The sequence below is a fragment of the Chaetura pelagica genome, unplaced genomic scaffold (assembly GCF_000747805.2).
Source record: "Chaetura pelagica isolate M959 unplaced genomic scaffold, ChaPel_1.0 scaffold105, whole genome shotgun sequence".
Lineage (NCBI taxonomy): Eukaryota > Metazoa > Chordata > Aves > Apodiformes > Apodidae > Chaetura > Chaetura pelagica.
Window position 1 is genome coordinate 4318549 of NW_009953393.1, and position 16839 is coordinate 4335387.

A 16839-nucleotide genomic window follows, 5' to 3' on the forward strand; every position below is an offset into this window, starting at 1 on the left:
GACAGACAATAACGGTGTAACTGTGAAAGTAACAAGCAGGGACTATGACAACCAGAAAAAAAGAGAAAGCATAACTGCACTTCAGGATATCTATGAAGCTTAGATTTCAGCAAAACTGTGACTGATACACAGTTATTCAACAGCACTTTGCATGCAGAATGAGTTGCACAAAACAGACTTTTAATCTCAATCGTTTTCCTTCTGTTAGTAATTCAGCTTGTACTGAATTTCAAATTCCAGGTGTCAAGTCCACCTTAACAGTTAGTTCTGACACTGAACAAATGGAACAGGAAAAAATACAACAAATTTCACAGCCAGGTAAAACTACGGAGCAAGCACATTTAATTTGTTACAAATATGGTCTCATAAAGAAGTGATTTTTCTACAACGTATCACCTACTACTGAAGGCAAACAACTTTGTTTCCAAGACACTTTCCCCTCACTTTTAGCTGTAATCCACAGTATTTTACAGACTAGGAAATTTTGTGGAATTACACTGAAGTTTGAAATACTAAGGAATTATCAGTAAAAACTAGAAGGGGAATCCTTAACTGTACAGCAAAGGTAACACCCTCATCTTCAGAAAAGCACTCTACAGTAAATGAAAGAAGAAAAAAAATGTTAAAAATGCTATTAAACAACTCCAAAATCTTTGTTAGTAAAATTAAAACTGAAACTTGAAAGAAAATTAAATCTTGCAGTAATGTTGGCAAAAGCATACAGACCGATTAGGTTTTAAACCATAAAGAAAGCTGCCAGTTGACTTCTGACAGATGAACATCAGTGGCAGAACTTCCTAAGTCTGCAAAACCTCATAAATGCATATGAATACTATTAATTTTGGGCTACAAGTATCAAATTATAGCTTCTGCAAAAAGACTTAAACAGGAACACAACCATACTTTGTGAGCTTTCACTGAAAAGTATTTAAATTTTAAAAGAACAGTGTTGAGCCACAACCATTGCAAGAACTGTCTTTTACAGAACTCCCTTTATAGAAGACAAAAGTGATGGCAGAAAAGCCTAAAAGTTACAAACACGAAAAAAATACCACATCAACTCAAACAGTAGGCTCACCTTAGAAGAAAAAAAACCTCTTCTTACTAAATTATTTAACATGAGGCAAATTAACACAGTGGGCCTTTTCATCAGATCCATATCAGGAAAGAGTCATGAAGAGGTAGGCTTGAAAGATATTAACAATTTCTTATAAAAGTTTTATAACTATTATAGACCAGATAGGAAAACTTCAAAACAGTCAAAGTCTCCTTCAGGGACATCTAATTTCTTTGCATTTATTGAAGAAATCTGCCTATACATCTCAAAGTTGAAACAAGCCATATCAGCTCTGGAGATAAAAAAATTACCATTTATTAAAATAACCTTGGCTAACACATGAAATTGTCTGTTTCCAGGACGAGTATCCTTCAACTTTTCAGAATAAATTTCTGTTCTGCAGTCAAATAGGTACTATGAAAAAAAAAAAAAAGAGGATTGAGTTCTAACATATTCGCACAGTTTTTTGTTATAAAAAAGGCAAATTAATTAGTAGGTTTGAGAATAGTGGCAACCTTGGAAAGGTTGGAGCACAACAAAAATATAGCACTAGATTAAGAAAGACATTTTTAGTGAATAACCCCGCTATCTTTTCACATGGGCACTTGGCACATAATTCTAGCCATCAAGTATTTCTGCAGAACTTTGTCACTTTTTAGTTTTAGATGAATGCTATCATTTTGGGGGCTTTTTGCTGTTGCAGCTGAACAGACACATTCAGAAAGGAAATGAAAAAAAAAGAAATCAAATCTGGTTTACAGGATTCAAATAATCTCAACAGATACAGAATCTGCATATTCACACCACTTGCAACTCAGAAGAAAAATACTAAAACTGTACTGGGGAGTTTCTTTGTTTCTGACTGGTTTGATCTTCTAATATTGGCTAAGTCTTCGAGAATTGGCTTAAGGTCACACTAAAACAAACCTGAATTTGAGCAAAATACTAATCTTTCAGCCAAACATGAAATAACCTGAGTCAGAAGCATTCTTTTAACTCCCAGTAGTAAAAGTTCACTGAATGATAACAGATTTAAGATGATAAAGTAACACTTATTTTTAGAAGATCTACTGTGGCACTATATCCACATTATCTTGTATTCATGATATGGAAGCATCAGGACAGCTGCACACCTGCAGCAAATCAAGCATGTAATGTAAATACAGGCAAACCAGCATTCACCCACTTCTATGCATATGAACAGGCAAGTTTATGTATTTTATGCAACTGTATACCATTTCTGCAGGAGAAAACAAGAGTTCTGATTTATGCTTTTGCTTTTCAGGAAAGTAACTAATCTCAAAGGCAAGTTTCATGTCCATTCTGTCTCAGAGTAGGAGAAACTATCATAAAATAAAATTGAAAGATTCATAACACATTTTCAGTCTCCTCAATAATGCTTACACTGGGCAGAGACTGCAGAGAAAAAAAAAGAAGAATGCCTACAGGAGCTTCACTAAACAGCAGAAAGATTTTTTTAAGATAAGCCAAAGAGTACACTGGAAAGTTCAAAGATATATCACAGAATAATGTAGGTTGGAAGCAAAAACTGTACATCACCCAACTGAACTGTCTTCTCAAAGCAGAAGACACCTTAGGTCAGGTTTTGCTCCAGGCCCCATCTACTTCCATTTTAAATATTTACAAGGATGAAGATTTCACAACCTCTCTTGGCTACCTTATTCCATATTTGATTACTCTTATTGTAACTTTGTTTTTTCTTGCTACAATTTTTTTCTCACTACTCAGAGTTTCCTTGTGGCAACTTCTTAACACTGCTTCCTGGCTTATCCCTCTTCATCTCTGGGAGCACTCACAATGTCACAGGGACACCATCTACAGCAGAACAAATCAACAGTTAAGCTGTAACGATTAGGTGGAAAAATTAAAGACTGAGGTGGAAAAGCACATGTGGTAACACCAAGTCATTTTCTAAAAGGTTCCATTTTGTTTCCTGAAAGAAAACAAAGTTTCTAGAGCTCTGAATGGCTAATGGATATTTGTCTCACGATTATTACTGCCTCATACTGTATGTCTCTTCAGTTTACGATTATGAAAATGAACTTTTATTTTAAAACAGACTTATTTATTTATATAAATACCAATGGGGGAAGGAGTGTGGAAATCCCAAAACAACATCCAAAATATAAACCTAACAAACCATACAAGGAGTATCACAGAAATAGAAGTTTAGGTAAAAATCGCTAAGCATCTGCATTGGACACAAAGGGCAGGGCTTGGAATAGCAAAAGGCTGCCATGGTGACCTCTGCAGAAGGAGGTCAGAGACTGTCCTGTGCCCGCCAGAGCCATTTCCAGTGAGCTCCACAACCAACAAGCCAGCCCACTACTCACCAAAACTTCATTCAGTTAGAGGAGCCTATAGTGCCTCTGATAAAACGTACTTAAGAGGGGAGACATTGGAGGAAGTACAATGCTAAAGAGACTGTGGATGGAGGAACAACTCATGCTGGAGCAGTGAGTAAGAAATGAGAAGCAGCAAAAGGAACAGAACCACTACGGTCAGACTCCTCCCTACCCCTATCCTCTGCTGTCATCACCTCACCAAAGGGACTGAGCATAGCATGAGGCAAGGGGCCTGGTGACTGTGAAGCAGGTCTGAAGGGGAACCAAAGCTGTTTCTCTAAGTGGCTGTTCACTTCTATTTCTCAGTACCAGAATCAATAATTAAAAGTTTGTTAAATGACAAACTAAATTACATTAAATTCTCTGACTCAAAACAGTTTCGTTGCCCACAACAACATCTGACGATCACAATCCCCTTAGATTCTTCCATTGAGACCATTACGCAATAGATGATTCAAGTGTAGAGAACCGGCACTTCACAGCAAGACAGGATGAAAGCCACGTGGACAAATGCAAATATTTCAACAGCACACACTGTTTTGAATGCTATGGTTATGCTAGCATTTATCAAAGCCTACATGTTTTAATTCTGTATTATATTTTATGTTCTACAATTGAGAAAAAATTTAATCACATCTCCCTGAGAACAAAAGAAAAAGATGAAATTTCACTTTAAATTGAAATGCAGAAAGTAAAAAAACTAACTCAGGTTTGAAATTCCTACATGCATTTAAACTAACTCGAATAATATAAAACAGCACATAAAAAATATTTAAATGCCATCAATGAAATGCAATTGTACTAGCAATTAATGCACTGGAAATTTAATACAACATACAGCGTATTTTAAATGCACTAATCAAAATTATGAATTCCACTGCAATCATGACTGAAACAGTAAGGGATTTTTATTTGGAAAATCTCTGACACATTTCTTACTGCAAGGGTAGTCTAATGGAGTGCCGGTTAATTTTCACAATATTTTCTGTTATTAAGTAAGCTTGAGATAGTCAAACTTACAGAACTGAAAAACAGGATAAAGACAAACTGAACTCACTTTGGGTTGTTTTATTAGGTCAACTAAATCCTTTACTTGATGCCGTAGCAGATTTTGACACTTCCACATTTCATTCAATGCTCTAAAATAAATAAAGAAATAAATAGTTAGATAAGAGTTGCCAAAAATCATCTGTTAAATAACACAACTGTTCAATAAGTCTTTAGACTCTTTTCCACTTCAAACTCAGCCATGTGTTTATCATCCCAAGTTTCACTGCTGTGTGAGCAAAGACTGAATGTTTCCTAATGGCATGACAGGGAAAGTTTAACAGGTCATTTTAGAATGGAACGAAGTGAGATTTTTAAATAAGTTTCATTTCAGATGCTTAACTACACTGTCTTTAAAAAATGTAGGAAGTTACTAATGTCTGGCCCATAAAGAACTCATTTGTACAAGCCTGAAATCATTCCTCTAAAAACATACCAAGAAGCAGACTAGAGCAGATATTTAAGATTTTTATCATCAAAACAATGTTTTTCTTGCACACAGAGAGCAGCTACTAGATGAATAAACTGTGAAAAGTGGACATGATTAGACTTGTAAGAGATTCATAAGATACTTGACAAAATTCAAAATTAGCACATTTTCCAGGAGAAAGTCACAGTTTAATCTAAAAAAAAAAATCAAAAATCTTTCAGAATCCACAAGTAGTGTCACAGTTCGATACAAATAACTAAACATACCATGTCTTTAAAAGTAGTACTGCTACATATGAAAACTGCAGAATTCCAAAGTTTTGTTGCCTCAAATAACAAGTACCTGAAGGAATAAATTCTACATTTTTGTTTAGCCTATACTAAAAATTACTAGAACAGTAACATAATTTTTAATATACTACTCCTAATTTGACTATATTACTCTGTAGCATTTGCAGTCTTATGGGTTTTTGAAACCATTGTTTCATTAACAAAGCTTTTTCTAGTCTCCTTCATGTGAAAAAAACCCTACTGATTTTCAAGTGCCTGAGTACTACTAAATGAAAAACAAGGTAAAACTAAATAATTTCAAAGTGTGAACACTGATATTATTAGTCCAATCCACGTGCATGTGCCCATTTTAAGCTGGAGAAGGTATGTAAAATGCATGCTAAAGATGGAAAAACAAATTATTCCTTCCCACTCTTAAATCATGCTGGCTGCTAACACAAGGAGTATATTAAGTGAGAAGCTGTCAGATAAGATCTAGAGCTAGTCAATGCTACCTACATCTATGCTACCTCTTTTCAGACATAAAAGGACCCACATGCACTTAAGCTTATTTCCAGATCCTTGACACCTGTTTTAGCTGTTTGTGGTGAAAAGGTACCACACCTTGTCAGAAAACACCCTATTAGTAGGCTGTTGTTTTTTTTCAAAACCTCACTTCAAAACCAGATACTAAGAATTGATCCACCATTTTCTGGTAAGTCACAAACTACTGTACAATTTACAACTAATTTCATTTAAAATAATATTCATCTTAAAAATTATTTTGCAAGAAGTCAAAAATAACACGTACTTCACAGCATTTGAATCCAGCGTTGCATAAAGGTAATACAAACATTTCATTCGTTCATTTGTCTCCAAGTTGTGAGGGACCATATACTGGGCAAAGATACGTTCAACAAGTAGTCTGAAAGACAGGATTAAGCAACTTTAAAGTAAGAAAGCAAGTCTTAAATTGCAGGACAAAGCTTTCATTCATGTCTATTATATTAAAGAAAAACTAACCTTCTGTAGAGTAAGATGCCTTAACTGTTGTCACTACATGTACTAGACTTATAATAAAAGCATACAGGAACAATGAGCAAATCTAAAGCAAGATTGCTAAAGCAATCTTTCAGAATTTTAACAGAAAAATTAGCAAGCTACTGATAGCCACTTTCCATTATTTACCTGATGTGCTGGCTAACTGGGGAGGTCCCAGTAGACTGGAGGGTAGCAAATGTAACACCCATCTATAAGAAAGGCAGAAAGGAGGATCCAGGAAACTACAGACCTGTCAGTCTGACCTCAGTACCAGGTAAGGTCATGGAGCAGATAATCTTGAGGGTTATTAGAAGCCATATAATGGATAACCAGGGGATCAGGCCCAGTCAGCATGGGTTTATGAAAGGCAGGTCCTACCTGATGAACCTGATCTCCTTTTATAACCTGATGACCTGACTACTGGACAAGGGAAAGGCTGTGGATATTGTCTATCTGGACCTCCAAAAAGCATTTGACACGGTTCCCCATAGAACTCTCATAAAAAAAACTGGCTGCTCATGGCCTGGATGAGCATATGATCTGTTAGATCAAGCACTGGCTGGTCAGTTAATATGCTGGAATAGGCTGCCCAGGGAGGTGGTTGAGTCACCATCCCTGGATGTGTTTAAGGGCTGTTTGGATGTGGTGTTGGTGGATGTGGTTTAGGGGAGAGCTTTGTAAACTAGGGATGATTGTTGGACTCAGTGATCCCAAGGGTCTTTTCCAACTTGAATTGTTTTAGGATTCCATAATTCTATGATATAAACAAAAATTACTTTTCCTGAAGCAGTGTGTAGTACAGCCAAAAATTTCAAAATATTTCAACCTATCTCACCATTCAGAAGCAGTTGGTTTTGGTGTTGGTTTTTTTTAAGGCCAAAAAAAGCAGAAGAAAGCAACAGAGGACAACATTTAGCTGCAATTGTATAAGATTACACACTGGATGAAAACATACAGCATTATCTTCTGCTTTTTGTCAGAACTTAGACACAAAAGAAAAATAAATCTGCATGGTAGGTTACCACACTTACCCACAGAATCACCTAACTTTCCCAATTGACTTACCGGTCATCAATACTGTTTTGATAATATATATGCAGAAGTTTATCTTTGATCCATGATATCTGTTTTGCAGCTTCTTTTCCTGCTTCTGATTGCAATGAATATTTCTTGTATATCTGTGCAAGTCCCATCATAGCTTCCTTCCTCACTCTCCACTTGAGAAAAAGAAATAGTACCCAGTTTAGCATGTCAAAACTGAAAAGACCCAATAATTTCTCGGTACATGTTTCCTGTTCTATACCAAAATAAAATTATGTAATTTAAAAAAAGTTAAATTGGACCATATCTATTATGTTAAACCTTTCAACATAAGTAGCTAATATGCAACTATTGAATTCAGAACTGTTATACATTTAAGCCATCACCCCTTCTCATAGTCTATACTGAATATCTGCAATTGTATTACAAGTGCAACAAGGGAAAGCATGGAATCAAATAAAGAAGCCTGTTGATAATGTTAATTTTAAAAGTTTGCCACCAACAGCATTGTTTATCATTCTTTACCATAAGCAGCAAACTTCATAATTTTACAAATAATGAAATATAGCTAAGCTCAACTTCAAAACTATTCAAATTTGAAAGCTATTATACTGATTTGCAGTCTTCTGACTTGCAGTCTTCTTCATTAACGCAGGTAAACTAGCTACCTCTGATGGTAAGACATTTTACATCAGTAATCTACAATACATTTTGAAACCAGCTTGCAGAATTTCTTCTGAAAAATGTTAGAATGTTTTACAAGGGTCTCATTTCACTTAATTTTACTAGAATAAGACAACTGCAACAACATTGTTATGCTTTAGCCTTTTTAAAAATTTTCTTAAATAAAAACACAACACAATGAAAAATGTGGCATTCTAGTCAGGGGCAAATATTACTTTTACATGACTTTTTTACATTAGACAGACTGCTCTGACATTTTTTAAATTATACTGATTTAATTTGTAATTTTAAAATTAGTACAACATTTTTAGAAGTGTTGCTTTCTAAAAAGCTGAACTCTACTCCAGAATTATAACACATAGTTATCATTAGTACAAATTATGTCTTACCCTCTTATCCAGTGTTCGCTCTCTGACAAAATTAAGCAGGTGATCATTGACAAGCAAAAGATCTTTTTTAGCAGCAGTTACTATGGATACTATAACATCATGCCTTATGGCCTCTTCAGGATCATGTGACCTTACTTTAAGATACTCTGAGGAAAAAATAGAGTAAATATTTAATTGTAGGTATGCAACTTCAGCTACTTTTCTTTCACTAGGCAGTACACAACTGACAGAAGCAGAAAAGATTATTTTCTGCTGTTCCGAGCACCAATAGTAAAAAATAAACAGTAGTTTTCTCTATAATTAACTGCAATGTCAGTAAAACTATATTTGCTTAAAATATAATATTTATATTTGTGGCATTAAGGAAATAAGTTATGGGCTTACATTTTATTTTTATTCTTTCATATTTATGTTATGTCTACATTAGTAATCCATTTTCTGGATTATTTTGACCACTTATTTGATAGCATCAATAATCTTACACAATCAACATTTTAAGATCTCTGCTTATAAGTGCCAAACATGTTTGCTACCTATTGTCATTTTAGAAGCTGATATATACAATAGCAAAGTTAATGTATCTGTTTGTAAGTATGCATTTTAGATGAGCTTAGAAGCACAAACGGGTAGGGAAACATACACAAAAGCTATTAAGATCACTGTATGCAGCAGTGAACCACTGGGAACATTAAGAAACATTGAAAACTCAAAATTTACTCAGAATGGAATAACCAGAGGTTACTGTTCTCTTATTATTGATCAATGAAAGTCCCAGCTGAAATATTGGCCCTTCACATTTCTGGTAGTCAGCACAAGTGTCAAAAGAGAACATCAAGAAATAAAGCTTTGGGCTTATTGAGATTATGAAATCTGAAATCCAAATAAGTTTTTTAAAAACAGTTTTGTTCCACAGGAATATATAATAAACTAAAACAAATGAAGAACAATGCCATAGCACAAAACAATTCTGGTCTCAAAACACCAGCAAGTCAGAAATTTTTCAACAACTTGACTTCAACAAGCACTGTGGGGAGAGGAGGGGCAACCAAAATTACATTTCCCAGAGGATACCATTAGAGGGGGCACAAAGTCTTTCTGCAATGTAATAAGGGAAAAAAAAAAAAAAAAACAACATTGAAAAGACAATTGTGTTAATCAAAGAGAAAACATCTTTACCGTTGTATTAAGGAGGAAAGGTCCACAAACATTTTATTTTTAAAGCTGGGTTAACAATACCAATAACTATGGGATGACTCTGGCCTGTTTGTGTTTGTGTCTTACTTGACAAACACTCAGCAAGCAGAAAAGCAATCCCATGCACTTAACAGCCCTCATTAAATTCCCTTGTTAGAGCAAATAGATAAAGACATTAACTCCAAATAAATTACATTAAGTAAGAGTTTAGTGATGAGGGGGAGCTACAGTCTTCATACACACTTTGACGGGGGAAAAAACTCCCAAACTAATCCATTCTCTTTAATTACACTTCCTTCATTAAGACATGGGGAGCAACAAACACTAAACGCTTCTATCTATGCCAGTTGCCTTCTTTCTACAGAAGTCTTGAGTTACAGGCAGTGTTGGATCTGAAGAAGGAACCAATGGCTGTGGTCACAGTCATGAGAACTGTATTCATGTTTTAGGCAGCAGCCTCATAACATTTACATATTGCACCTTTGTGGAACTCAAGTCCCAGCTCTGCTCCCTAATTAATATATGCCATGACCATTAGTATAGCCAGGCTGTCTTTGTCTGATCCCATGGTGCTTAACTTCAACAGCAGTTGCAAGTATAACTACTGTAAGAGAGGGAGATGCATTCTTTAGGTACAATCCCCTCAGGCTGAGAAGCAGCGCTGAAGGCAGGGACTCAGTGACTTAGAAATCCAACCTCAGGTACATCCTTCACAACATCTGACAGTGTTACGTAGGATTACAACTAACCTTACTCATTTTTCTAGGAGACTTAAAATTGTATTTTAATGTTACGATAAATCTGGTACCTGTTAAGTCTTTAGCTAGGTCAGGATGGTTCATAAGGCAGTGACTTGCAAATTTCACACATTCAAGACGAATAGGTACATGGATATCATTAAACCTATTTAGAAACAAGACAATGCATTACAACAACAAAAACGTTACTTCTACCCAAGCCATTAGTTTATTTCTACACAATCTCAAATATCTCTGAATATATTTTTATGCCTAGAATGTCTTTGATTTCACCATATTATGTTGAAAAATTAAATGCATTTTCAAGATATCCTCAAAATACTTTGTTTTAACAAAATGAAAACAAATATTTTTGGAACGTATCTGGTGTTGAAATACTTATTTATCAAATAAAGAAGTTTTAAGGAATAGCTTTTAGTAAAAAATATTTATTTTCTAAAAATCAAGAGATTTTAAGAATGGTTCCTCTAATAACACAGCTATTTCAAGTTAGTTAAAATCCTTGAAAAAAGTAAATACACGTATGTGATTCATAACTAGTTGAAAACAGTCATTATGAACAACAGATTACATATATTCACATTGCTTCACATTAGAACACAATTAACAATTTTCCTTTGGGCCCAAATAGATCAAGTATTTTTGGATGACATGCAATGTTTTAAATAGCTTTATACTTTCAAGCAAAATTAAGTTTCCTGCACTTTTAAAAGTAGCATTTGAGGACTCTGGTTTTGACATAACTGAATGCTACATTAAACTACTGCATCTGTATAATTTATAGAATTTCTCTTCGTTTACTCAATTAAAAAATATTTTCATCCTGACTAGTCTCCAGCTATATTTTCTATCCACTGGCAGAATATCTTAAAAACAAAAGCCTAAAATACTACACACCTGTCTTAAGGCACTCTTACCATTAAAAAAAAACCTCTGAAAACAGTAAACAATACAGAACCAGTTCTATTATCATCTGATACTGCAAATGCCACTTGATGCTGTTACAGAATTAATCCATCATTGAACAGTTTATCTTGAAGCAATTAAAACAAACTATTCATTTTTCTCAACAATGGTAATAAAGGTGTTTGCAAAAAATGTACTAGAAGGGATGACTTGTAATTTTTCACTCTGCAGAATCAGAGATGCAGATGTACATAAAATAAGCTCTTAGGCATTATTTGTCAGATTTTGGATATAGCAGCAGAAGGGAACTCACACTTAGACATGTCACTTTAAAAAAGAAAAATTGAATTATACGTCATTGAATGTTTTTCCCATCCTAGGAAGGGAACTAAACCAGCATATACCTTCCCAGGTAGCACTGCCAAAGTGGTTTGTTTTGAGATGCCAATTCCGAATCCTTTGCCCCAAACATTTTTGCCAGAAGTTTTACCACCTGCAGACGTTCTTCATTGTCATTGCTCTGGAAAATCAACAGGTTTTTTTTAAAATAAAAAACCAACCAAAACCAAAACCAAATAAGCAGAACAAAACACAAAATAAAAACACTGCTCTGTTTTGTATAGCTTTTGCTCCAATACACTTAAACACCTCTAAAACTATCTTAATACAGATTAATAGATTTTTCTTGTATACAAATGTATATCTCAAGACAAAAAAACTCCACTATTATTGGGAGAAGACAAAATAAAGACAATGAAAACAAAACACAATGTAGAGATAAAAAACAATGTGAACAAAGCCTGATGAAAAACACACAGATGCCAACACCTTTTTAACCCTCAAGAACAGGTACCTGATCTTGTTAGAAAATCTGTGATATGTCTGTGCAACCTTACACAAATTCAAGCACAACAGATAACTCACAAAACTGATTCTACATGTGCCTGCACATGAAGGATTACAGTTCTGCAGAACAGCGTTCAATTATAAACATTTAGTTAAAAAAAGAAAAAATTAAATCAGAAAACAAGTTTTTAAGAGAATATAACATTAAGCATCCATTATCCGAGAAGCACAGGATCTGGTCCTGTATTTAAGTTTATAATTAAAAACACCAAGTTACAACAAATCACTTTCTTTAGTAGTTCAAATTAGTACTAACATAACTAGTTTGCTTAATAGAGCACACAGCATTTGAAGCTTAATACATACTTTGGAAATGTGTTCTAACATTTGTGCAATTAGCATGTACTTACTGTCCACCATTTTTTTTCTTTTGTTTAGTAAAGAAAAAGAACAAGTGGTTGCAACACTTCTTTGAAAAGCAAATAGCTAAAATTAGTTTATATTATTGAAATACTATTCATCCCATTTCCATTTTTTTTTCCTAGTGGTAAGGTCTGTTTAAAAACCTGTTCTTTTCTACCCTTTGACATTCTTATTAGCTCAACATCACTTTTATGAATACAAACAAGAAGAGTACAATGTAGCTGTCAAGAGTTCTCTAATACAACACCACAGTCTCAAAGACCAACTATTTCTATCTGACCCAATACCATAAATGGGCTAAGAAGTTTGCCAGTATATCCTTTTAATTCAGCTCCCTAAGAACAGTAAAAGCATTTGTAAAATCCTTGAAGTAACAGTGCAAGCAAAGTTAAAGACAAAATATCTTACATTGCAAGACTATAATTCTTCTTCATTCACATTCACTTCAGTATTGAGTATTAGCAGCATCAATAGTAAAACCATTAATGTGTGCCTATGACAAATGTTTCCAAAATTCAGACTGACATTACCGAAGGCCACCTGTAACCTCCTCTCCTTAATCTGCAATAAATTATCTTTGCCTTGATGAGTTTCAGCTCATAAGTGTCCATCACGCTACAAATTCTTATTGTATCTTTGTGATCAAGAATGTTACTATTTTTTTGTTGCTTGTTTTAGTCTAATCTGCATCACTCACCTTCCACCCATCCACTCCTGCTTAAATCAACTAATTATTGAAAATATTAGGCATCTCTGCATTTCTCTAGCTAACCAGCACAGGTCTAAAGCAAAACATCCCAGAAGGTGGGGAGGGAAGGGGTGGAGTGGTGTAGAGAACATTAAACATCCAATTACTTAATTAACCAGCCAGAAATACAGAAAAACAAAGATAGACATCTCCAGTTCTTTTTCTAAGGGGAAAAAATTAGTATAATAAACATTGAAAAAATTCTAATATTTCTCCATTCTATGAGACATTGTGTACTAGAAAAGTCAGATCCTTCATCTCTTATCACTCTGTATCCTTATTATTATTCCATAATGATTTGTCAATTAAAATTTGCATTAAGGGCATGTAGCGATAGGACACCAATAATGGTTTTAAACTGGAAGAGGGTAGATTTAGTTTAACATTAGGAACACATGCTTCACCATGGGGGTGGTGAGACACTGGCACAGGTTGCCCAGGGAAGTTGTGGATGTCCCCTCCCTGGAAATGTTGAAGGCCACATTGGACAGGGCTTTGAGCAACCTTTGAGTGTCCCTGCCCATGAAAGGGGGTTGGAATTAGATGATCTTTAAAGGTCCCTTCCAACCCAAATAATTCTATTAGTATTTTTGGTTCCCCATACATGCTCGCAAGAGTCAGCTGCTCTTCAGCAGTTGTTAGTGGCAACGAGACAGAAGGTGGTCAGACTGTTATAAGAATTACCAAATCCAAGACAACAGGCAGCACTGAGATCCTGGTGGGAGGATTTGGAAGTCAAAGTGGACACAAGACCTGCAACTTGCCAAAAATTTTAACTACCATATACAGGAAGAAAGGCAGGTCTACAATAAAAGTCAACATTTTATTGATTTAATTCACTACATCATATTGGCTTAGAAGGATGGTAAAATAAAGACCTAAACCCCATTATGGTTATTCCCTCAATAGTCTATTCACAAGCTTTTCATTCTCCTTAACATTGAAATGGCACTCACTTTCAGTAATACAAATTTCTAAAATTCAGATATCCAATTCAAATGAAGGAATATCAGTTTCCTTTACAAGTCAGCCTAAACAATACATTCCCTACCTCTCTTCCTTCCCCCGCACCAGTAACACTTCTATGTTAAGCTAGGTCTCTAAAAACACCACTTAGTAATGCTAAGATCAGGCACCAATGAGTGACCCTCACAGAATAGGTTAAGTTACATGAATCTCAGTGTGTGTTCTCCTGCTCATCCCTCAAACTCCTTTCCAAAACTAGGTAAACAATAACTACCAGTAAGAAGCGACCATGATTCTCGCAGCTCTCTCCTTTTCTGCCAGATGAGAACATAGAAGTTTTCTTTACAAAATCTATAAAGGTGTGATGGGTTCATCCTGGCCAAAAGCCAAACACCCCTTTGCCAGTCTTTCACTCTCCTCTCCTGTACAGAAAATGGAAGGGGAGAAAATACAAGGAAGGCTAAAAGGCTCATGGATCAAAATAATGACTGTTTCATAGGCAAAGCAAAAGCTGTGTGCACAGGTAAAGCAAAAAGAGGAATTCATTCTCTACTTCTTATTGGCAGGCAGATGTCCCACCAGTTCTTAGAAAGCAGGGTCTCAGTATGTACAGTCTTTTTTGGGAAGATAAATACTATGGGCACAAACATGCCCCCCTTCCTCCTCATTTCCCTGAGCTTTCATTGCTCAGCATGTGTCCTCTCTCAGCCTCCTCGTGTTGGGAGGAGAAAGCCTTTACCTGTGCAAGCACTATTTAGCAATAGCCAATACAGAAGTGTGCCATCAGCACATAAATACACAGTACAGCACCACATGGGCTGCTACAAAGAAAATTAATTCCAACCCAGCCAGATCCAGAAGGATAACCAGTTCCTCCATTTGTGTTTGGTATGTGACATGGCACAGCATACACTTGATTGTATTTCAGTTCTCTTCAAACATATTAAAATATTATTGGGATAGATAGGACAGAAAAAGCAACCATGGGAGTAAAGCACATAAAAGCTGCACATTTCAGAGAATACCAGCTGCTGCCACCAACCTTTCATTCTTCATCCAAGTTAACACGTACAACTCTCACAGCAGTGAGTGACCAAACTGGATGGCCGCTGATTGTACCAAACTGTCAAGGTGCCTGAACACTAGGTGGCCACAATGGTTAGATCCAAAATAGTAAATATGCACCACGGTGTTACTGAGGCACCTAAACTCTCCCACAAGTTTCGTACTGTTTTGTAGACTCTCCACACACTTTCAAAAATTTATTTGGTCACTGACAGGAAAGCCCTTGGATTTTTCATAAACTCAAAAAGACAGTCTAAACTTCCATAAGAACCTGATCCCATGAAGATAAATCATGAGGCTTTCTGCCACGATGAGTGCAAAAAGCTCAGGGATATGGAGGGCAAGAGATTTGGATCCTGTCAGGTAATGAGTCAGACACACCGACAATTGTTCGCATCCTCAAACTGCTGTAGGCAACAGAGGCTGAGAACAAGACAGCCAAATCAATTGGAAAGCAGTGGAGATAGCTCAGTGAAACTTATATGGTAGTTGGGAGAAAACCACAGCCACTTCATGTTCAAAATGCACCACAAAATGTCAAAAAGCAAAGAAATAAGATACCAGGTCAAAAATCTGGTTCATGTATGGAATACACAACGAGTGGAAAAGTTGGTGATACCAAGAAGAAACACTTTAGAGAAACAAGATCACCATCAAAGAAATGCCCAGCATCCATACTGTGAGACTGAGGACCCTAAGGTTAGGATGAAACAGGCAAGCCATCCCTGCAAGAATAAATAAAGAATATCAAGAGCTTTCAGCATCCTCCAGGAACTGGAGAAGCTCCTCAAAACTGGATCAAGATCAAGACCAAGTTCCCTCCTTCCCACCCCCTTAACTCTAATTAGAATTTATGGAAGGGAGCATAACAGATCTTGCAATCATGGCACAGGAGTATAACCAGACTTCATAGATTTCAGTCTGTCCTCAGACAGAATTTGGTAGTTCTCATAGGCCCAGGCAGAACAGACTCACCACAAACCAAGCACATTCATGGCAGAGACTGGATATGACCTCCCACTAAGCAAAGTTACAGTTCTTTATGATTATTAGTTGGAGTAGGTAGTAGGTGGAGACATTGGATGTATGAACTGTCAACAACAGGACACTGTTGAAACTTCACCAACATTCAACAAAACAGGACCGAGATCCAATTTCTGTAACATTGCATAAATTTTAAACGATTGGTGAGTTGTCCATGAGCACAGAGTCCTCAAAGAAGACAGCAAAGAGGCCTTCTTATTTAAGAAGGGGTATGGCCACCAACATTACTAAAGCACATATTCTAAGACAGAAGGATAGTTTTATCAGTATGGTCACTGCATTGCTGTCGTGATTTGGGCCCAATAGAACAAAGGAGCAGGCCCATGGCTGCTCAGTCAACTCCACACACACGCACATCATCCAGGATAAGGACAAAGCTCATGGGTTGAAACAAAGAACAAGGAGGGTTCTTCACCAATTAAGATCCCAGGCAAAACAGACTCAATTGGGGAAAAAAAATAACAATTTAATTTCACACTAAGCAAACACACACAGGACACAGAAAACACAAAGAGCAGGGCTAGCATATGTTACCCCACCCCTCCCTTCTTCCTGGGCCCAGATC

At 36.0% G+C, this 16839-nt stretch overlaps 1 protein-coding gene across 3 annotated transcripts in view; it reads right to left on the bottom strand.

Annotated features, from left to right (window-relative positions):
* PDS5B (PDS5, regulator of cohesion maintenance, homolog B (S. cerevisiae)) overlaps positions 1-16839 on the bottom strand; it is a 91869-nt gene that overhangs the window by 50651 nt on the left and 24379 nt on the right. For all 3 annotated transcript variants that reach the window (XM_009998347.1, XM_009998348.1, XM_009998345.1), the window contains exons 8-13: positions 11587-11702; positions 10327-10421; positions 8325-8470; positions 7276-7427; positions 5981-6094; positions 4481-4562 (exon numbers count right to left, since the gene is read on the bottom strand). In XM_009998347.1, coding sequence (XP_009996649.1) covers positions 4481-4562; positions 5981-6094; positions 7276-7427; positions 8325-8470; positions 10327-10421; positions 11587-11702 — 705 coding nt within the window. The remainder of the gene's footprint in view (positions 1-4480; positions 4563-5980; positions 6095-7275; positions 7428-8324; positions 8471-10326; positions 10422-11586; positions 11703-16839) is intronic.